General features: G+C 40.8%; 2 protein-coding genes across 7 annotated transcripts in view; one reads left to right on the top strand and one right to left on the bottom strand.

Moving 5' to 3' along the window:
• Positions 1-13762, bottom strand: part of cfap221 (cilia and flagella associated protein 221) — a 24948-nt gene extending 11186 nt beyond the window's left edge. For 3 of the 5 annotated variants that reach the window (XM_048235472.1, XM_048235475.1, XM_048235476.1), the window contains exons 1-15: positions 13510-13722; positions 13195-13364; positions 12958-13058; positions 12756-12842; positions 12535-12630; positions 12159-12259; positions 11104-11207; positions 10023-10182; positions 7991-8102; positions 7645-7765; positions 7292-7400; positions 7098-7185; positions 6334-6423; positions 5918-6013; positions 5370-5466 (exon numbers count right to left, since the gene is read on the bottom strand). In XM_048235472.1, coding sequence (XP_048091429.1) covers positions 5370-5466; positions 5918-6013; positions 6334-6423; positions 7098-7185; positions 7292-7400; positions 7645-7765; positions 7991-8102; positions 10023-10182; positions 11104-11207; positions 12159-12259; positions 12535-12630; positions 12756-12842; positions 12958-13058; positions 13195-13327 — 1495 coding nt within the window. In that variant the 5' untranslated portion in view covers positions 13328-13364; positions 13510-13722. The other 2 variants (XM_048235473.1, XM_048235474.1) reach the window with 2 other exon arrangements.
• LOC125288820 (secretin receptor) lies at positions 13756-23632 on the top strand. 2 transcript variants are annotated; one of them, XM_048235478.1, is made up of 14 exons: positions 13756-14290; positions 14387-14483; positions 14656-14751; positions 15300-15406; positions 17208-17317; positions 17443-17575; positions 17920-18073; positions 18241-18301; positions 18388-18457; positions 18587-18678; positions 19397-19535; positions 19625-19666; positions 20093-20283; positions 23591-23632. In XM_048235478.1, exons 1-13 carry the CDS (start codon positions 14243-14245, stop codon positions 20255-20257), a joined length of 1314 nt encoding a protein of 437 aa, XP_048091435.1. In that variant the 5' UTR covers positions 13756-14242; the 3' UTR covers positions 20258-20283; positions 23591-23632. The 2 variants fall into 2 exon arrangements, with proteins under 2 accessions (XP_048091435.1, XP_048091434.1); XM_048235477.1 differs by lacking the exon at positions 23591-23632 and having other exon boundaries at positions 20093-22024.

The raw sequence follows: 23632 nt of genomic DNA, 5'->3' as shown, positions 1-23632 counted from the left end.
ACTGACCTGAAGAAGAGCAGAAGCTCTGTGGAGGGGGACCTGGACAGGGCGAACCAGTTGAACCAATTCTACAACAGGTTTGACTGCCCTGCTCCAGCTCCAATAGGAGTGGTCTGTCCACCACCCCCTGCTGACTCAGACACTGCTCTTGTTTGCGTGCCTGCCCTATCCCCACCTCCCAGCCTCCCAGTCTCTCCAGCTCTGCATCCTGGTGACACTCAACGACCTAAACCTGCCCCCGCCTGACGCCTCCTTGCCTGTGCCTGCTGAGGCGTCCACGACTGGCAGCCTTGACAGGGACATCAAGGAGGTGGTCATCACCAAGCCCCCACCCCCACACCCCCTCAATACCAGTGCAACACTCACCTCCACCATCACAGGCTATCGTACCCCCACCATCACTAGATATTGCACCCCTCCCCCAGACAGCGATCACGAACAATGAGGCGACAACGACCTCAGTCAACAGCTATCAGACACACAGATCCCAGATGCACCCCTCCCCCTCCCCTCCCCTTACACCCCCCCATCATCACAGGAAAACAAGAGCGCTAAATTAAAGAAACTGAACACGAGAAAGGCAGCGGGGCCTGACAGACTGTGTCCAAGGCTACTCAAGGCCTGTGCTGCTGAGCTGGGGGAGCCACTGAAGCACATCTTCAATCTAAGTGGAAGACATCATGTCTCACCCCTGTCCCTAAAAAGCCACATCCTGGTGAGCTTAATGACTACAGACCTGTCGCTCTAACATCACATGTGATGAAGACAATGGAGCGACTCGTCTTAGGTATGCTCAGACCCCAGGTAAGCCATGCACTAGACCCGTTACAGTTTGCATACCAGGAGAAAGTGGGCGGGACGATGCCATCACTTATCTTCTACACAGGACACATTCTCACCTGGACAAGAGGAAAAGCGCCAGAGAATCATGTTCTTTGATTTCTCAAGTGCTTTTAACACCATCCAACCCTCAGACTGGGAGACAAGCTCTTGCAGATGGGTGTGGGACTCACCTGGTAACCTGGATCACAGATTACCTGACGGAGCTTACCACAGTTCGGTCAGACTGAAGAACTGTCTCTCTGACACTGTGATTAGCAGCACCGAGCCACAGGGAACTGTGCTCTCTCAGTCCTGTTCACCCTGTACACATCTGACTTCTGCTACAACACCGAGTCATGCCACATGCAGAAGTTTTCTGATGATACTGCAATTGTGGGGTGTATCAGGAACGGGCAGGAGGAGGGGTATAGAAGCCTGGTGGAGGACTTTGTGCAATGGTGCAAACTCAATCATCTCCAACTCAACACTTCAAAGACCAAGGAGATGGTGGTGGATTTCCGCAGGTCTAAGCCCACTCCGCTACCAGTCTGTTGCCAGCGTCCTCTTCTATGCAGTGGTAGCTGCTGGGGAGGAAGCACAAAGAAGAAGGATGCGGGACGACTTGACAGGCTGGTAAGGAAAGTTGGCTCTGTAGTGGGAGCTGAACTGGAGTGCATCACTTCAATATCTGACAAAAGGACCCAGAACAAACTGATCAACATCTTGGATAATGAGTGTCATCCACTCCACAGCACTATTGTTAAGCAGAAGAGCCTGCAGGAGACTTCGCTCACTGCCTTGCACAACAGACAGACTGAGGAAGTCATTCATCCCCAGGGCCATTGAACTGTTCAATGCATCACTTAAGGGAAGAGGAGAAATAGACTTCTCCGCATAGTCTGTCTGCCTCTTCACCACCTCCATGTCTTGAACTGTCTGTCCACTAGCCACTTTACCATTGTCTTCTGCCTCACTGTTTGCGTGCTTTATTAGCACATATGCACAACCCCTCCCTCCATGCCACAGCCGAACTGTGACCACACTTATACCTTTCTTAATATAGTTATTTATACATAGATATATAGACTTTATTCTTGCACTGTTGCCCTGTTTGACTTACTCGTTTGCACCATCACCATGACACTCATTCACAAAGAGCACCTTACCTTACCTTATGCACAGAGGACCACAGGCTCAGTCCCTGCTTCAGTCATTACAAGCGCACCTGATTGATCAATCACCCACTATGTGGATACTGTTTTTTAGAATTGATTTAAATTAAGTTTTATTTAGTATAATTTGTATTTTAGTATATTTAGTATATTCCTTATCTTCTACAGTCCTTATTGCTTATTTGTGTTTTTTATATTATATACTTTTAATTACTTTTTCTGCTGTTAGTGAATATGTGTGTATGTTGTCTGTATGCTACTGTGACCTTGAATTTCCCCTGGGGATCAATAAAGTATCTATCTATCTATCTATCTATCTATCTATCTATCTTGCAGAGAAAGCAGCAGAGTAAGCAGGCTACAGCAGATTAATAAGGGCATCCTGAATGATGTCCACCAATATAAGAGCGAGTGATCAGCTGATCAATCAGCTGAGCAGTTAGCCAAGTTGCTGGGCGTGATTCCGTGGCCTGTCTGAACTATGCTCCGCTATGCTCCACTTGTGAGTTTATAATGTCTGGTGACATTATGTGAATAGCATATTTACTGAAGAAGATGTTGATGAGGTCAATACTTATTATGACCGCCCGCGCAGCGAAGCGGCCAGTCATATAGGTTTAGTCAGATTTTTTTTTTTTTTTTTTTTTTTTTTTTTTTTTTCATGTCCAAATTTCCGTCAATGATTCCCGGGACACTGAAAGACCGGGTAGACAAAACTTGGTGGGCATGTAACCCCATATGGATAGCATGGAACCATCGTTTTTCGTTTTGATCTGTAGCCCCCACGCTGGACTGCACCCCCCTCAAAGGAGGGTAGGGCAGACACAGTTTTCTGTGAATATCTCGAGAACCGTAAGGTTTAGGAGGACCATTATTTTTGTATGTTGATCTCAAGGGGCCATGTCAACGCATTCCATAACCACTCATTTCATGTATAGCGCCACCTAGTTAAACACAAAAAGTAAAATGAGGTGGTGTAATTGAAGGTATCTGTGACCTAACATAGTCAAAACTGCACAAAATTGGAAGTGTAGAATCATTATGACACCCTCTGTATGCACGCCAAGTTTTGTGGAATTCCGTTCATGGGGGGCCACACAATAAATTAATTTATGTTACTATACACCAACTGGCCTGTAGGTGGCCGGAGACAGTTTTCTGTGAATATCTCGAGAACCGTAGGGGCCTAGGAGGTCCACCTTTTTTTTTATGTTGGTCTTAAGGGGGCATGTCAACCCATCCCATTACCACTTATTTCATGTATAGCGCCACCTAGTTAAAAAATTAAAAGCATAAAATTAGGTGTTTTTTCATCTCAATATCTCTGGCTGACAAGGTCAAAACTGCACAAAATTAAAAGTGTAGGATCATTATGACACCCTCTGAATGCATGCCAAGTTTTGTGTACTTTCGTTCATGGGGGGCTTTACAATAAAATAATTTATGTGTACATTTAGTGACGACACCAACAAAGGATTCCTGGACACTGAAAGACCGGGTACACAAAACTTGGTGAGCATGTACCCCCCATATGGATAGCATGGAACCGTCATTTTCGTTTTCATCTGCAGCCCCCGGCTGGACTGGACCCCGAAAGGAGGGTAGGGCAGACACAGTTCTCTGTGAATCTTTTATGGTATGTTGGTCTCAAGGGCCCACATAAACCTGGCTCATAATCACTCATTTTTGATTTATTGTAGAAAACTATAAATGCGGTTATACCAAGCAAATGTATAGCAGCACTGTTTGTATCTTTCGACTGTCATTTATTGCACGTGCTACAAAAATCATTCTGTGCAATGGAAGATTTACCAACGTTACACCGGTCTGATGCAGTTTTGCCTATACATGCGTGAGACTGAGACGCCTGTTTATTTTGTTTTAAGTGCGTGCAGGGTGTGAGAGGGGAATCGATGTGCTTTGATTACAGCTTGGTAGTTGTAGTCTGTGAAATTAAAAGCACGTGTGTGTGAAGTATCCAAACAATGACACCTTCATTTCATTATGGCTGTTTTAGCAAAACACCTTAAGCTACTGTGTAGTAGGTCCCATTTAGAAGTGGCTACTTCATTTGAAACTCATTGACTCATGGAGCTGCGTGAATGTTATTACAACTTTTCGCCCGCGATATGACAGTTTAAGTCCGGCTTGATACTGTAAGGCGTAAGCCATTGGTTTCAAAGGAGATTTTATTTGTGTCGTTAGCATAGCCTATTGACAATTTATGTTGTCAATAGGCCTACCTTATAATCCTACCTGTAGCTTAGGGAAGCTAACAACTTTCTATTAGGATCTAGTTTGTTAGTTACCGCTTTGTCATAACTCCCTGATGCATTTTTGCATTTAGAATAGCCAGAGCGTGTATATCTCAATCGAAAAAATTAAACAATATCGGTGCCTATGGACTAGGCTGGGTGAACCCAGCCTGATCTGCCCGCTATTTATTTTTTTGATTTCTTAAAAAGATTGAGCTTGGTCTGATGAAAGCCAGACTAGCCATGGACCTCAGTTAAACAATGCAAGGGAACATGAATCAGCCTATATTTGCACTAACAATAACGGACAAAAGCTCTTCAACGTTGGCCCGTTAAAATGTGTATGAACAGTCTAGCGGACGCATTTCATCAAGGCCCATTTGGACATGTCAGTTATTTGCACCACTGGTTAGATGTAAAACAGCACTTCGTTTCAGACTAGGCTACTGTTACTTAATTTGTGCATTAACAATAGCGTTTCAGACTACTGTTACTTAATTTGTGCATTGACAATAAAGTATTACATGAACTAAAGATGACTAAAATCTTATGTAGAAGAAGAAACATTCACAAAAATCCATCCATCCAAAAAATGACCTTTGTTTTGATAGCTGTTGAAAACGGCATGGATCTGACAGAGATGTTTTTGTTTATAAATACATAAAAAAATAAATAAATAAATAACATTATGCTGATACCTTTTGCTTTTCCCAAATACAATGTAGCCTACAGGTGTAAGTGACCTTTCATCAATCCAGTTGCAATGGATGAACTGTGATGAACTGCCCTACTTGTGATTGTTTAGAGATTTTAAAGGTTTTATAACAATTCTACATCTTCTTTGGCTATTCTACAATCTATTCACCTTTTCAGCACCAGTAGGGTACTTTCTGTGCAGCCGCACACACACACTCAGGCATGCCAAACAAGCATACACAAAAGTTTCAAGAGTGGGGGATGGAGTAAAATATGGAGACAAATTGAAGTGTGATTTATTTTTCGTGGAACGGATGTACAGGACTGAGCGGCGGTCATATTTTGTACCGCTATGCGGTACATCTAGTTTCCCCTACTGTAGCTACTGAGGCCTTCCCAGTCACTGGCTCTAATTTAGTCTTACCGTTCAGATTGATTGATCCTTTAGATGGGTTATCCATGCTCTCCATCGGTTGCCTTATACATGCAAGCCTTCTGTCCATTCTGCAACGTAAGGTAATCTAAAAGTATGGGAAGCAATGATATAACAAATAACATTCATTCAACATTCACATTCACACATTCATGCCTATGCAAATTACTATCTACAGTAGCTAACCAAATATATAGGCCCACAACTACTACGGATAAGTTTGACGATGAATCAAGATTATTTGGAGGTAATTTCTAGACATTATCTGGTATTCTATTAATTAATTATTCTAATTCAATGTATTCATTCATTTTCTTCCAATGTAATCTCCTCAATACATACACATCATCAAACGATGCAGAACTGAGATGTCTGGCCTGGTGATGAAATGGTGCAGCCTAGTGTGGGCATACCTTGGCCTGGTGATGAAATGGTGCAGCCTAGTGTGGGCCTACCTTGGCCTGGTGATGAAATGGTGCACCCTAGTGTGGGCCTACCTTGGCCTGGTGATGAAATGGTGCAGCCTAGTGTGGACATACCTTGCGGGCTGCCTGCTGGAAGGTTCTAAGAGCTCTCTGCCTGATCTCAAGATGGCTCCCAAAGAATGTGTGGAATTTGGGAACACAGTCTGGCAGCTGGAATGAAGTACATATAGATTTTTAGTGATATGTGGTATCCAGGTATGACAGCCATACATACACACTAAACTCACTTAGGAACAGATATTATCTCTGGTACAAAAGTTCATACAAATTCCCTTATGATGTGAACTATGATCTCAAAATGCCATCAGAGAGGTAGAGGTTAGCTTGGGGTTCACTAAAAAAGGCCCAAGAGTCCCCGCAGTGGTAGAGCTCGCCATTTATTTGATCATCAGACACTCTCATGGTCAGACTGTCACTGACCAGGGGATGGAGGTGACATGGGGACAGGAACAATACCACACTTCCTCTACCTGGCCAACGTTGCGAACCGCCCGCCTCGTGGAGACTTTCGTCTGAGTCCTGGCGAAGTTGTCCGGGTCATTCAGCTCTCCCTTCTTGATCTACACAACGGGGACAGAGAAACAGTTGTAAGCGTGTGCTGCGGGTTGGGGGTTTGGCTGCACCCCAGGATTCCGATTCCGCAGAAAGCAAATCTCCTCAGGATAAGTTTGTTCAATGGCGCAACGTCTGGCTGAGCATCTCACCAAAAACAAAAACAGAAAAAAAAAAAAACAGAATGGCTTCTCATAAAATATGAAGTGAGTAAATGTACAAGATAAACAGACAGAGAACAGGACTCAGGAGAGGAAGTGCTGGCGAGTGTTCCCGTGAACAGCCTGTCAAACGTCTACCGGCTTGCGCAACGACCACACAAAAAACAATGCACCATTCCTAGTTCGCTGACAGACTTTTCAGAAGGTAATAAACAAAAAGGGAAGCAACAGGATTCAGTGGGAATAAATCACTCATGAAAAACTTCAGGCCGAGCTGAGACTTATCGGAGAGTACAATCTAGAGCAGATGGTGGCACTGATGTGAACGTAACTGGTTATCACTAATGGTTTTTAAGTAGGCCTACAAGAATAACCCACTGATTTGGTTTGTGCGGGAAAATATGCCTTTTATGTTTAGATAAACAACTCTGCGATAGATACAGTGCATCTTCCCATTAAGATCTGAATCACCATACAAAAGTGGGTTATCTTTGGAGACAGAAGTAACCTTTTTTTTTTACCTTGTATTCGCTTGCTGCACACTTCCTCTCTTCCAGAATCTTAACCCTGGCCTCTGTTGAAAGTGGATCCTTCCCGAGATGAACTTGCCTGTGTAAGTAATGCCATTAGCATTACCAACAAACCAACAGCAATAAATCAGAAAGCAGATATGCAAGCATCAGTATGTTTTATGAATGTGTTACTATTCACAAACCATCTCAGACGATTGGCTCTTTCCTCCTGCACATCCTGTTTGATTTGGTTCTCAAAGAGAGCCTCTTTCACCTGTCGGCTCTTGTGTTCCACTCTTGTGTAAGACATGGCTGGAAAAAAAGCAAAGCAAACTGTAACTCACCACTGCATATAAGAAAACTGTGACATGTTAAATAAACAAAACATTTTCTGAAGCCCCATTTACAATATACTCCTCACATTAAACACTTCAAACTAAATGTCACATACTGTACAACTTGAGGTAATAAAGTATTTCAATGCAATACAATATGAACTCTAGTCTATAGCATTCACTGATTTATCTTCTACTAAAAAATTGTTAACAAACCAGACCTTCTCGGAGCTCTTTGGCGGTCAGTTTATCTTGCGGTTTCATGAGCAGCTTGGCTACTCCTGCAGGTGTCCGGACATCTATCGGACTCTTCTGATATGGAGCCTCAGCTTTCTTCTGTTCCTAAAAAAATGCAAATACACAAGCAAATTAACAAGCAAATAATAAATACAATGTTTTTATACAAAGCCATTCATTAATAATACAAATAATAAAAATGACTCTCTATAATACTATAACTGAGTGAATACAGATATTGAATCCAAAACACTGTACCCAAGCCACTATACAGATAACGTGGATACAAAAGAAAATATGAATAAAGTATTATACAATATATACGTGTACCTTAATTTTCACCTGGGGACGGGTTGCTCTGAGTTTAGGCCTGGTGGCCATTGATAAACAAGTGGGGCCTTTCGGATCATACGGCGGCTCATCACCATGGCTGTTCTGTTGACTGGGGCAACACGGAAAGACGAGATCTTAATTTTAACCTCAATTATGATTCAACACATTCTCTCAAATGAACTGTTCTATGTTTTCTTTACAAAATCACAAGGTGTGGAAATCAGTACGGTTATGTGCAAGACACATCTGCGCTACAGTTTTGAATTTTGAAAACAAAAATGACATCTAAGCTGGTAGTACTATGAACACAGTGATATACTGTACTCTCTAACAATGCCATGAATTGATTCATGCATAGACATTAATAGTCCCTCATCACTGTATAACATACTTCCAACAGCAGCAGTTTATTGCTTATCAACTTTTATTGGCCATTTCGCAGGTCAGGCTGCCAAAGTAAAGCACCCTAGATTGATGCTGTGTATCTGGCTTGAATTATCAATAAATCATACCCCCATTTACTTGCCAGTTGTACCCTGCACATCTAAAGCATTTATGAGCATTTAAAAAAAAAAAAAAAAAAAGATTCCGGCATTTTTAGGTTTCCATGCATGGGCATCACTTTGATATCAGTTGATAGTCAAATCATGGGTAACACATTAACTTCCTTGTTAGGCTGCAGGGAGGAAGCAGACTGGGACTTTCCTCATTATAATGGATCATCCATCACCGTGGTTTGAAATGTTCTCATGGGAAGAATGCTATGCTGCCAACATTGCTTAATTGGCAATTTTATTTATGCTTGTGAATTTATGTAAGTGAGAAAACATTGGGACAACTTGACATGTTAATGGGCTTTTACTAGAGAATGTAACTCAAGATAGAGGCCACAATAAACAAATGATTTTTTCTCTTGTTTGGCTGCTTTGATTTCATGTCCTAACAGTGATGTTGATATATCCTTACGTGGCATGTCTCACATTGTCGTACACGTATCACCTTATCTAAGGATAAACGGATTCCAAAAATGGTCTCCACAGATATTACATGACGGTTTTGAAGTAATGCAGATAATATTGATTTCATTGTGTCTACACTCAACTGCGACTTTTGATGGCATGTAAAGAAACGAGAGGACTGGAGCCTGGAGTCTGTCATATTTTGCTAGTCATTTCTAGTAAGCACAAAGTGTAAATAAGACAGCCAACAATCCTTTTTTGAACACATCAAGCTTTGAACACATCCTGTTTTGAAACCAACCTCCTAGACATATTAATTGTACATTCTTATTCCTTGTGTCATTTCAAGACATACAGACATACACGGATGTGCTTTCGAGAGATTGATTGTCTTACAATCTCTGACATTGTTTGCAATCCACTTTATCGCTGCCTGTGTTTGCTTTCCAGGGGAACAGCGGGATTTCAAGCACTCAAAAATCGTTTCGCCTTTGTTTCACGTCGGACGCCAACCACAGCTTTGCCCTGTTCGTCCCGAGTTTACAGCAAACACTGACAGCATGTGGTTAGTGGTTAGTGGTTGATCAGATAAGAGAAACATACTTGCGAGGTCACATGTGGTCCAATAATCTCCCATAGTGCAGATCTACACCCAATAACTCTCGGCAGATTTTGACTTGGCCTTCCCTTTTACACTTCAGTCTCACTGCAAAACGTAGTTTACCAACTTATGTCATATAGACAAAGTCTGTATGAACTCTGTGGCGGTGCTGACAGTCAGTCAGCAAACTGCCTAAAGAATGATGTAATCTATTTCACTTGCCAATGCAGATTTTTACTCACATTTGGCGAGCGGCAGGTGCCAATTTTAAACCCTAAGCCTCAGCCGTCTGTAATGTAAAGCTGTGCTGTCATGTTATCATGGGGACAGGATGTCAAAGTCACATAGGAAGACTCCCTCATCAAAACAGTTTACAGACTACAGGCTGTAATGGAGCGGAGTTGTTATGACATGAAAGTATGGAGGCTCCATTTTGTAAAAACATCTCCTTGAGCTAACAGACGCTCACCTGAGAGCCAGGTTGGGCAGACAGCGGCCACTGAGGGTGAACACGTAAGGCCTGGAGTTGAACTGGGAGATGACCACCTGAACAGTGACCTGGGCTGTGCCATACTGGAAAGGTGTGAATGTCACAGTTACATCGGCTACGCCTCTGGCTGGGATGACTCCTTCAGTAAACACACACACACACACACACACACACACAGATATAATCATATTTACACTACACTTCTATTTCAGCTGTAGCAATGCAGGCAAACACTACACCACTGCAGGGTAGGCTGTCACAGATACTCAATGTGAAATACTGAAAGACAGGGGACTACCATAAACACAGGCTTAAATTAGCATTTATCCACATGGAAAAGAAATTCAGCCTGAGAAAAATCTGTGGCAGAGAGCATCCTTTTTCCAGGAAGCTCTAAAAGCAAAGAACTGCTTTGTATCAGCATGTCAGTTGAGCATTTGGAAAATTCTTTCACTTCTCTAAATAACTGCTTCAAGAGTACAGAGGTGACAACTGTTACAATGTTTTTTTTTTTTGGAGGGCCACATGTTGCACAGATATTTAGAACCAGTATGGATATGAAATTCTGACAGCCACACAGCAGACAGCAGACACATTAGTCCTACCAATAAGCAACTGTCTGATGGAATTAAAGAATTAATCTGTTTAGACTGTTTGGTGTAAAATATGTACCTAACATTACAAAACTATGATCGTGCTGTTGTGCACCTGAGAGATAGCCTAGAAATCTAGACGCGCCCCTAGTGGCAGCAAATTACATTTGCTGCCAGGGCTAGTCTAGCAAGTCTCCGTTGGCTTGTGAGCTCCAGAAATCGAAACTTAATCAGGACATTGAAATCGTGTATAGAGCCGTTTGGTGGGCTTAACATAATGATTGATGGCAGAGTTGCAACGGTTTGGCTTGAATTCCCTGGTACTTGAAAACAAATATCCTATTGTGTCCTATTGCGTGCAGAGGGAATTTGAAAGACAACTGATTATCCCGCCCCTCGGACTGAGCACTGCGAACGGTGAGTGCCCAGACCCTACATTTTAATGTGGGTCTGGCTCGCTAGGCTACCTGAGAGAGGCTGTATGGAGAAAGCCCCACTGGGCTGGAGACAGTAGACCTGGAACTCAAAGTCAACTGGGCAGCTGCAGCTAAGTGGGATCACATGGTCTACACTGGAGAAACAGACAAAAGACAAAAACACAGCTTTAGGACACGAGACAAAGTCAAGACAACATGCGATAAATACCGTATGTCACAAGACAACCCCAAAAGTCAAAACAAAAACACAACATTATCAACACTTAGGTTAAACTTTCAAATGCAGTTGCCTAAAGCTGCAGTTGGGTTACAACGTGTATACAATATATGGTTTTACATGAAGTACATAACAATAACACATAACATGTGAGATAGTATTTTACAATTAAATGTTGCCTGAATAGACATGACAGTACTCAACAACGGAACCGCTAGCATTATCAAAGATTATTAGCAAGAGATATTCACAGCCTGTTACCTGGAAAAAACATTGTTGCTTGTGTGACTATCCGTATATCAAGTTTACATTGTGAAACGTCAAGCTCGGAGAATAAAGCTCCACAGGAAATAACGGTATATTTATGATCATTCAGCATTATAAAAATAAAACATCATCTCCAAGCTTTGCTGTATCTTAAATTATGCTTGGCACAGGATGGCAACAATTCACCTAATGGCCTTCATAATGTGTTATATAAACACAATGTGCAAAGCACACACAGTGTAGGTGACTGTGTAGATCTAGTAATACAAAATATCTGTCTGCAGGCACAGCACACTGGCGTGTTTATCCCCACAAACTACATGATAAATCAGATTGAGCCTGACCATAACGCAATCATGCTAGACACAGGCGTCCTTGACTTTCCAAACCAGCACAATAAATTGGATGAATCCTTCGCTTAACTAAATCATACAAAATACAATAACCTGTTTGAAGAACATGAAACATAATCTGCAAATTGTATACATACACAGTCACTATTCAACCTCTCTCTCAACCTTTTCTTTCTCTCTATCTGTCTATCTATGCATCTCTCTCTCTCCCATCTAACACACACACACACAGGTGAGAATGTCCTCACCTTTGGCCCAGGGGTACAGCTGGCAGGCTGATATATGATGGGATGTCCAGGTCATCAATCACAGGATAGGCATGGACAGGTACCAGTACATTTTCTTCATTCTGGAAAAAATACCTATCTGCATAAGGGTCTGAATCTATATCATGAAAACAGAGAAGCATAGCCTACTGGAATTGAAACCAACTACTAACGACACAAGTGTATAATATGGGTTACAGATGTTTAAACAAGATAACAAAATCTGTGAGGATCAACAATACAATCAGCACATTTCAACAAAATCAACACCACAATCAGCCTGGAAATTAGCCTTGTAACTTACAGTAACACAAAGACAGATGTTCGACAAAGCCTCAACTAAGAATTCAATTCTGACCTTGCAGTGAATGCGAATGCAGTCGTAGAAGTACCGCCACTCATCGGGGAAGAAGTTAAGCTTTATTGTATAGGAAAGCCCCGGAACCAAGCGATACTGGAAAAAAAATATACATTAAGTAAAGAAAAGACATGCTAAACAATATTTCTGAAAAGTAACAATGACTGTGCCACAGATACATGAACACAATGACTACTGGAGCAGTATGGATATCACAGTACCTGTTTTGTGTACGCTGTCTGAAAATATTTTGTTTGAGTTGGAATGATGTGAATATCTATGACTTCAGAGGAAATGTTGATAACTTTCTGCCAAGAGAGAATTGTCTTACTGCAGTGAAAAATGCTTAGAAATAGCATTGGAACTTTCCTATATAACAATAGGCTGAATTATGTGCATCTATTTAATTTAAAGGTCACTTACCAACACCTGCTTGTAATCCTTCCCCAATTCAAACCCACTAAAATGTACTTCTGAGGGCTCTGCTTGAATTAAACTGTTGTTTTTGAGTTTGTTAAAGATCTCTGTAAAACAGACACAATAGGAACATTACCTGAGTAACGTTAGGCTATGATATTCCATCATAACAATCTAGCTAGCTTAGATAACAGATCGTGCTTTAAGTGTTTTTGTACAGGTAAATGGGTTTGTTTAGCCTACTGGTCTCCAAAAGATGATGTGGAACATTTGTATTCCTCCTGACTTCCTCGACCAGCTGGACCAGAGGAAGGGGAGTCTTCTTCCTAAACGTGTTGGTGAAACTCTCAGGGGCAGACTGTACCACCTCCATCATCAGAGCCACTGTGATCCATTGAAAGTGTCCTTCATGTCTACCAAATGAAACAAGTTAGATATGAATGTATGGTTATTGGTTAATGTCGTGATAATAGGCTACTGACCATACTTTGACAGGCAGAGGAATGTCACAGTAGCTCGGTACCTTAACGTTAAATGGATGGGCGATGGAACACTGACCTATGCAAGGTTGATGTCAAGAGAACTGATGGCTAACATAAGGCCAGCTTAGCGTTAACCTCTCTATTAAATTCGACTTAAAATTAATTTAAAAAAGTCATGTTTAACTAACGTTTGTAAGCATAAGAAGCGAATGATAAGAATTCGTTGATGTTTCGATTTTGCTATCAGTAATAACCGTCCAAATTGTGACTTTAGACACTGCAGATTTCTACACCTACCTCTTCCCTGCACTTATCCCGCAAACACTCTCGTCTCCATGGTGACCGCGTTGCTCGAGGGTGGGTAAAAGAGGGCAGTCCGATCAACATGTAGGAGGAGCGATCATGTAATGACAGGTCTTCTGAAGTGCGGCACAAGTCAGAAAAACTAACTGGCAAAATGTGAAACTGTTACGCATTCTGCCACTCATATCTGAAAATACCATTTCAGGATTTTTTTTGCATCTTGGAATATTGTCATTTATCTACATTCTGAAAGCATCTGAAGAAAACAAGCGTGGTCCTTGCATCCGAATTATTCGTTTTGGAGTAGGCTTTAAAAATTGAAAGCATGCATTTTCTTAGCCTCTTATCCGGATTTATTGCAACGATGTAGGTTAAGAAAATACATTTGCATTTCAATGCATTTCCAAAAATCTTCCTTTTGAAATTTACCATGGATCTACTGTTAAAACACCAAAGATGTGAGCCATATAGCATTCATGCATGCATAGTCTGATTTGAAATAAAAAATGAGAGTCATATTACTTGGAATTGTATTTGCCCTTTTCACAATTAAGGTAAGCAATGATGTTTTATTAAATTTAATCAAAATATTAAGGGTATTTTGTAGGCCTATTAACTATGTGAAAAGTAATGTTTTGTTTGGTATCAAGATCCATACATTTGAATGTGAGCCTCCGGACGTCCACATAAAAGAAGAGGAAACCTGCAATGACTTGCTTGCATTTAACCTGACAGGAATTCAACCAGGTAGCTTAGATAGAAATATAATTAATTTGCACAAAAAAAAAACTTTCTCTATTTTTTTACCATGACAAATATTGCCATTTGTGAGCTGATAAACTCATCAGTACATATAAAATAGAAATCAGGATGGCATCTTTTTTATCTCTTCTTTATCTATTATTTTGGTGTCCACTAGATTGCCCAGTTTGGTGGGATGACCTGAACTGTTGGCCACCATCTCAGATTGGTCAGACTATATCACAACCTTGTCCAGCATTCCTCAAAACACAGGGTAAGAAATTCTCCTCAAAACAAATATCACTGTCTGGTTGACTGCCAGAGTCTCACACCACTTCACCAAGAATTGTTTGACATGTGCAGCACAGTATTTATGCCTATTTAGACATGGGAGCTACAAGACTGGTTGCCACTCTGGGCTCGACATGCACATTTTGCACAAACATATTGGTGGCAGCAAGTCTCATTGAAAATAAGAGTTCAGTTGATGTCAGCATCTCAGAGAAGGACTTTGAAGAAGACACACTAAGGACATATTTGAGTTGTTCATGTTCTGTGCAGGCCTACTGCTTTCAAAACACTCTTAAAGAGATTGATGGTGTGGTTAGCAGTCTCATAGACTTCTTAAATGGGAAAATAAGGGTAATCTAATTTAGATGCAGAATCTTCCTTATTTGGGTATATTATGTGGTGAAGTGGTCTCATGGGACCCTGGAGTATTTGGATTGATAACTTATTATACAAATCTTTGTTTATTTTTGTTCATGCCGTAATTGACACACACTGGAACGGTCTTGTATCGTTGCTGACTTGTTGCTCTAGGGATTATCTACAGGAACTGCACCGAGCAGGGATGGTCCGAGGCCTTTCCTCCGCACGAACTTGCTTGTGACATATCCATGAATGAGTCCTTTACCTTCTTCAGTGAGGTAAATCTTTACTGAGAGTTTGGCATGTATATGTGTGTGGTAACAATCTTTCATAAAGGACAAATAAATGATAACAAATAATTTATCTATGCAATTCATTAACATACAAGGATACAAGGATACAGGAAGTTTATTGTCACATGCATATAGTTACTGGAAGTAATAAATGCAGTGAAATTATGTCTGGTGTCAGCCTATTTGTGCATTTATGGGGGTGGGGTAAAAAGTGCAGTAGAAGAGGGGTTTAGTAGATTAGGGCTGCATAAGAAAGGTGGGGAGGATTGGGATTGGGGGGGGCTGCAACAAGAAACACCCTTACCAAGGTGGGGATCCACGGCTCAAGGGCTATTGGGATTGGGGGGGGATGACACCAACACAGAATATGGCTAGGCAATCAAAATAATGGACATGGGTAGATAGATGGAGGAGAAATCAAAAATAATAAATAAAAAGTTCTATGGAGATGTGCAAAAGTTGGAGAAAGTCAGATGTGTGTGTGTGTGTGTTTTTTGGGGATGTGATGAAAAAAAAGAAAATAAATAAAAATCAAAATAATGTAGCATAGGAGAGGGATGTAAATAAAAAAGGTCTGTAAAGTCATGTGTGTGTGTGACTTCTCCTGAGTCTCTCAGTTCTGGCTTTGTGACTACATAGGCGTCTTCTTGATTTCAGCGGTAGGAATAATCCATTGTTAGGATGAGAAGAGTCCTTCAGAATCTTTTGGGCTCTTAGGAGTAGTCTTCTGGAATAGACATCTTGTAGAGCAGGGAGTTGAGTTCTTATAGTACGTTCAGCTGAGCGCACTACTCTCTGCAGAGTACTACAAGGGGCAGGTAGAAGGGTCAACAGACGATCGCTAGATGTTCTAGATGAGGCGAGCAGGACTTTGAGAGAACGGTGACATTCCTAGGATCACACCACTTGCATAGTGGTTATACCAACAAGCCCCCATTAAGCCATATACTCAAGCTAGCTATCTAAAAAATGCCACTAAAATTCAATCTGGCTTCTTACCTTGATTGATGGTCTCATTCTGGTAGCAGTCCAACAGAGGGCTTAACCTGCAACATTTAAGTGAACTCGTTAAACTGTTTCATGGTTCTCAAGGATCCTAAAAATGTATTATGAGCTCATTTATACAGTTGTTACATTTCAAATAGAACTGAAAAACTGAAAAAAAAAAAAACAGTTGGGAGCTTGTGGATCTTGCACTAATCAGATGGTTGTGGTAGACTGTGTGTCAGACATGAGCCCCAAACAGGAGTGGAGTTACTGTAGTTAACTGAAGATTTGAAGGACAATGGCAAGTTGAACAGGTAGTTGTACAAACTGATTGCAGATGTGGCTTGTCACAATAAAGAAGGAAACAAAAGAAACAAAATAATAATAATAATAATAATAATTGATCGCTGTTTTGAATGTCTCCAATGGTTCTGATTGTGGGGATTTTTAAACTCACTGCTCTTTCCCTGTTTCGAAATGCAACAGTATTGCACAACTACTGCATCAACAGGAATGTTTTTGGATAGAGTAATGGCCTGTATAGTGATACCTGAAGAAATGACCTGGAGAAAAGTGTAATGCAAAAGGTCACGTCAACAACTTGCCCTTGGTCAATATAACAATTATGTTCTGACTTACACTTACACACGCCCTTGTGATTAAAAATTGGTTTGATAGACGCTCTCTGTCTCTTTGTCTTTGCATACGCATGAAGACACATGCAGTTGTACATGTGAATAACACTGCATCATAGCTGCAGCTGCTGACCTGATATTAATTGCCTCCTCCTCCTCCGTAGACTCCACAGTTCCATTCATATCTGCCCTATGTGAAGGCCATGTACACCGCTGGCTATGCGGTCTCTCTCATCTGTTTAGTCATCGCCATTGCCATCCTCTGTCTGTTCCCGTGAGTTAGCATTTTTCATATGTATGACGTCATTGTTACTTTCTATACTCTAAACTCACTCACACACACACACGCAGATACCTTCTCTCATCATAATTTCCTCTCTCTCTCTCTCTCTCTCTCAGGAAACTGCACTGCACCAGGAACTACATCCACATCCAACTCTTTTTCTCCTTCATCTTCCGAGCAGCCTTTATTTTCATCAAAGATTCCGTGCTCTTCTCCAGTGAAGCCATCTACCAATGTGGCTCCTATTCAGTACGCTGTGTCTACTACATACAATTTACAAAATGCATTGACACATTGTCTTTTTAAAACAGACATTGGCAAGCCTACAGTAAGCAAACTATCTTGCCAAAATCTGATGGAATTCCTCTTTAAAAGTACTATTTTTATGCCAATCTCTTGGTCATCTGTTACACATAACACCATCCAATTCACCATCTCCAACATATTTTGTCCACTTTGCACCATCAAATTGTTTGACATGTGTACCAAAATATTTCCAATATTGTCTGGACATCAATGGGTGTTAAATAACAGCTAGCTACATTTACTAACCACCACAAAAGCAGCCTTATCTAGTACCTCTCTCCTCTCAGTTACCGTGCAAGCTGGTGCTGTTGGTTTCACACTACTGCATCATGGCTAACTACAGCTGGCTACTCGTGGAGGGACACTACCTCCACACCCTGGTCAGCGTGTCCTTCTTCTCCGGGAGGAAGTACTTCTGGTGTTATGTTTTCCTTGGGTGGGGTGAGTACAAAATGGTGGCCCTGTGTACTATTTAAGTTAAATGCTTATCCTCTTTCTCCATCGAAACCCTTTGAATCAAGTTCAGAGTTTGATTATGACCACTTGATGGGAATGTAGAAAGCTATATAGACACATACCTTGAAATTGATCTGTTCTTGTTTTGATAGGTATACCAGTAGTTATAGTAGGAACCTGGGGCTTGGCAAAGTATTTTTATGAGAACGAAGGGTAAGTTGAAATAAAGAACACCAACCACATATTACTAATCTAAATGTAGTACTGGTAATTTACAAAACTCTATCTTTATATGAAAGGTGTTGGGAGACCAGGGATAGTGACTGGATATGGTGGATTCTCAGAGTTCCCGTCCTCCTATTTATTGTAGTAAGTAATGTTGCAATGGTATTATGGGCATATACTGCCTCAATTACATAAGCATTGGATTTGTATCCACGCTTGTGTTGATAAATCTGTTGTGTCCCCATAAATGAGTATAACCTGTTCAATCTACAGGCAAACCTGTTCTTTTTCCTGAACATCATAAGAATACTGGTTGGCAAATTGAGGATGTCTGATGTTCACGGAAATGAATTCAGTCAGTACAAGTAAGTTCATTAAGTCTGTTCACCACATCGTTGTGATATATTTAAGCAATACAACACGGGTGGGAGTGGGGTTGGTGAAGGACATCGCCACAGCTGTATTTCGGCTGTAGGTACGAGGCAATTACATTCCAAGCTCAGGTTTTGTAACCAAAAAAGCTCATGTACGACCTATCTGCTAGCCACCTACTTTGCATTTTTCTCACTCAAGGGTGACGTTATGAAATCGCTGTTCTCTCGCTTTGAATGAATGGAATGTTCATGTTGGATAATTCAATGCAATATGTGGAGTGATTACTAGCGGTAAAAAGTCTTAAGTGGGGATGTCCTGTCACATGGCCACTCGTGTCATGATGACTCATGGAATGCCTCTCGTCCAATCAGAAATTAATAAATAGAACACAAGAGTATTATTTTATGCCATTCTTTTGTGCTGCATTTTATGCCACCATTGTAATCTTAACCAACATATAAAATGTTATAACAAAATACAACTAATCTTAATAACTGAAAATAAGTAATAATTGAATTGTATAACAGGGGATTTTAATACTTGGAATGTCAAAATGCTATATAAGATGCTGCTATAAAAATGCATCTCTTGGTGAATTGCAAAATTGCAGTAAGTTCTTCTCCTTTTATCTATGTCTTTCCGACATCTGTTGTTTATGAATGTATTGAATGTAATGTTTATGGACCTTCGTGTTTATGTGTTTTCTAGGAGGCTTGCCAAGTCCACATTTCTCCTGGTGGCCCTCTTTGGACTGTATTATATTCTCTTTGCATTCCTACCACACAAAGTAGACGGTTTAATTTACATAATATGGAACTTCACAGAATTGGCACTCGCCTCAACACAGGTAATGACAGCTAACAGTTCCTTCCTTCCAACCTTTCTAACACTTCAAATGCTTACACACCTCAATATTTTTCCGCTTTTCTCTTCAAGGGCTTTGTAGTGGCAGTTCTCTACTGTTTCCTGAATGGAGAGGTATGTTTTATAAAGGTGTCTGAAATGTGTTCGAAACTATTTATAACTTAAATATAAGTTAAGTATTTTCCATTTTTCTTGTTTGTAGTTTGCTCTTGACATGACAATGACGGTTGTTTATTTTAATTTTATGCAGTAGTTATACTGGCATACAGTGTAAGACTCCTCTGAACAGTCAATTACATCACCTGAAACCATACATAACTGGACTGTTCAGCCTCCGAAACAGCTCCAAAGCACTAAAGTCAATAACAATTGTGTTATAGTAAGATTAACAAAATGGCAAACACTTTGCTGCAGCACATACTCATAACGGTCAGAGAATGTGAAAAAGCAGTAAAGCATAAGGTTGCATTACGTAATGGCTTAGTAATTGAGAATGTGAAAAAGTGGTGCATACTCTGTTCATTTCCTATGACTCCACAGGTACAGTATGAGATCCAGAGGAAGTGGCGCCGGTGGAGACTGAAGCAGAAGTTCAACGGCACTCCTGGCCTGCACCACGGCTCCATAAGCCAGAGCGGGTGTCCACTCACACAGGTGGCCCTGCTGCCCAGGAGTTCAGCCAGCCAGCAGCTCAGCCTGGTGTGACCCCCCGCCCAGAACATGCCAGCACGGTCGGATTTTCTATCCTAGCATTTTTTTTCACTAATTTTCCTTTGATTTCAATGAGATGTTCATGAGGTCAAAGAAAGGATATGAGGATGAATCAAGAGGATTTAGGAAAAAACAACTACTGTTTCAAAGCAAAACTCTCGCCAAAATGCAACCTAGTGTCTAAAAGCATAATTATGACGTAAGCGCCACCTTTAAGATTGACCATATTTTAGTCAAATCTGTTGTTTTTTCCGCTCGCCGCCATCTTGCCAGTCAAGTAGTGAGTTGTTCAAAACCTTTCTTTTTAGTAAACTTTGTGTCTACAGTACAAAAAGAGACCCTAGGTTGCATTTTGGTGAGAGTTTTGCTTTAAAAGAATCTGACTCTACTTACAGTACATAAGGTGAGTCTTATTGACGTATTCCACCTTGATCGTTTTTTTGTTACCTGGTACAGAGAATTGTTGGCAGTCACTATCACCTTTCCTTTCTTAAAGGATGCTTCAACGTACCCTATACAAAAGGAGATGTGAAATGAAGCATTAAAGCACCTACAAACATTTAGAGAATCTGAAGAGTTTTTAAGATTACTTAATAGTGCGTGTCATTCATGCTCTGTAGGAACCTTTCTAGACAGGGCAAAACCTATAACAGTCCGATAATGGGCACTACCAAACTTTTCTTAGTTGTTTCTAAAGTACTTTTTCATGTAGAATTAATTTCTGCTTGGGACATTTTTGTATTGCGCATAGTTAATGAGATACTTTGCATATTCGAATGCAATTTATCTGTGGAGATGATTCTTCATTCTCCCTGATCCATTCTTCACAGTCTGAGGCAAATGGTTCCTGGCATTGTCAACCTGGAATTTGAAACATCATGAAACATCCTGAAATAATCCAGACTGCCAGTGTTATCCATGGCATTCCATGCTATCCATGACTATTCATCAAAATTATTTATTTTTTTATGCATGCCAATTACACTTATTCAAAGGTACCATCCATCATTCTAAGCAATTTGTAATCAGTGACACTTTTTTGTCATATTCAACAAATATCTCCTCACGATCCGCTAGCTCGCCATTCTGTTACAAAAAAAAGAAACATTATTTGGTTTATCGTTATTTTTGTATTATAATCCTTTTTCCAAAAAAGTTTGGATGCTGTCTCAAATGATCTTCAAAGCTCATAAGTAAAGATGAGCAGGTATTGTACTGTGTGGCAAAAATGGAACAATTTAGGAAAAAGGTCCTCAACGTATTTTACAAAAAAATTGGGGTTGTCATGTATTGTAAAGAATATCATTACAATTACATTCCGAGAATCTAGACAAATCTCTGTATGCAAGGGACAGGGCTGGAAAACAATACTGGATGAAAGATGGTTGGTAGTTGGTAACTTCTTTTGGTGAAGTAGTGTATTTGGATGCTGAGAAGTAACAAAAATCAAGTTTGCAACAAGTATCTGTGGGATCAATATTATCAAATTTGAATATTTTGTGGACACAGCCGAATTATAAATGCATGTCTTTTTTACTTTGTCTTTGAAAAAGTACTAGCATCAACTGAGGGAAGTTGGTAGTGACCCTTATCGGATTGTTCTAGGGTTTGCACTGCTTACTCTAAGCCAAAAATACAAACCGAATGCAACCAGTGACTTTACAAAAGTGACATTCAGATCACGTCACTTGGGTGCAATAACCTAACCTGGCAATAGCCAGATGAATTTCGCTCCGCCTAGCTCCACTCATCCATCTGGAACCGATCCATTGAAGTGTTGCTTCAGAAGGCTGGGCCTAATCAAAAAATGCTTGCATATGATTGAATAAGCCACTTGTCCGTCATCTATTGACGTGCTACTTCAACCACTCACATCGAAGCCAACCCGTGATGCTAATAACAGACTCACAGTCGCTTCTACGCTATGTCACATCTATGAAACTCCCGCCCTGCGTCCTGATTGGCTAAACCATAAAGTTGGTTGGAGAAATCACTCTCAATGGAAGAGGTCCCAGATGGATGTGAGTGAAGCTAGGCGGAGCTAAGCGGAACGACATTCATCTGGCTAGGGTCAGGTTAGCAATAACCACCAAGATCTCAACACTAGTGCCACCTACAGGACCACGACCAATCACCTAGCAGAATACCATTGATCAAAGTAGGCCTATAAGATACCATGGCTAATGGTGCATTCAGGGCACTTCGAAATGACAAGGACCGCCCCCGTGGCTACTTTGTTTTTCCCGACAGCAAGTGTTCATGTGCTTTGCCGTCGGAATGTGTGACAAACACGGATGCCACAACAAAGGTTAAAACATAGGCTACACTCCTAAACAAACAACTGTATTTGCTTAAAATATAGTGTAAGACGCTTGTGAAAGAAAGATATGCAGCTTTCAAGTGACAAAAACGGCAAATTCCCAAGTTCACATTAAAACTGCTGGACATGAAAGGCCACATGGACTACAAACGAACTACAACGTGACGACAAAAGTGATGACGAGCCCCTAACTGGGCAACTCTGTTAGCAAAATCAGAGCCCGTCTACGGAGAGCCCATTGTACCGAATTTGGTTGCAGTTCCACCAGATTTCCACTGGGGGCGATCGCCATGAGTGCAGAATGAATGGGAGTCAAAGGAGCTAGACGGCTAAATTTGTCTCTTTCACCTGATTGTCGTTGACAAATCTCAGATTTGATTGTAGTTTGTATAACTTCAATATGGGTTATAGGTCAAAAGTTGAATGAACGAGTACTTATGTCCTTTTGTTTTCTTACAGGTTGGGTCGTTGTTGCCCATAACACGCTAGCATTGTGTTAATGAGTGACGTCATTGACACGTTTGAAAGGCTTTTTAGAACAAATAAGTGACTTTAAAAAATATAATACTCGACCAAGTGTATTTTCTTTGCCTCCCCATTCGAATACAATATTCAAATGACTTGAATTCCTACACATTTTCCATTTCAAAATTCCATACTTTTTCCATACTCAAATTTCAAAAAAAATTCTGACCATATTCGACATTGCGGCCACTTCTGGTTTGGGATAACTCGGTGAAAACAAAGGTATGGACAACTGAAGTGAATTAAAAAATGACACTTAATATTCGTCCATTTAGCTGGGTCATTTTTAGTTGTATCTTGATGATGGGGACTGACAGTTACACTACACAACAGTAGTAATGGTTCATTATGACCTGAGTGAAGTGATTAGTACTGCAAATGCAATAGTCTGGAAACACAAATATTTCTCCATACCCTTGTTTCTTTTTTCCATACTCATCCAGACCTGGAAATAACTAAAATCAAATTCCATACTTTTCCAGGTTTTCCATACTGCGTAGGAACCCTGAGTGGATTTTGAGGGG

Source organism: Alosa alosa, chromosome 23, assembly GCF_017589495.1.
Source record: "Alosa alosa isolate M-15738 ecotype Scorff River chromosome 23, AALO_Geno_1.1, whole genome shotgun sequence".
In the NCBI taxonomy this organism is placed as follows: domain Eukaryota; kingdom Metazoa; phylum Chordata; class Actinopteri; order Clupeiformes; family Clupeidae; genus Alosa; species Alosa alosa.
The sequence above is the reverse complement of the archived record's forward strand: the minus strand, read 5'-3'. Positions and strand labels throughout refer to the sequence as shown.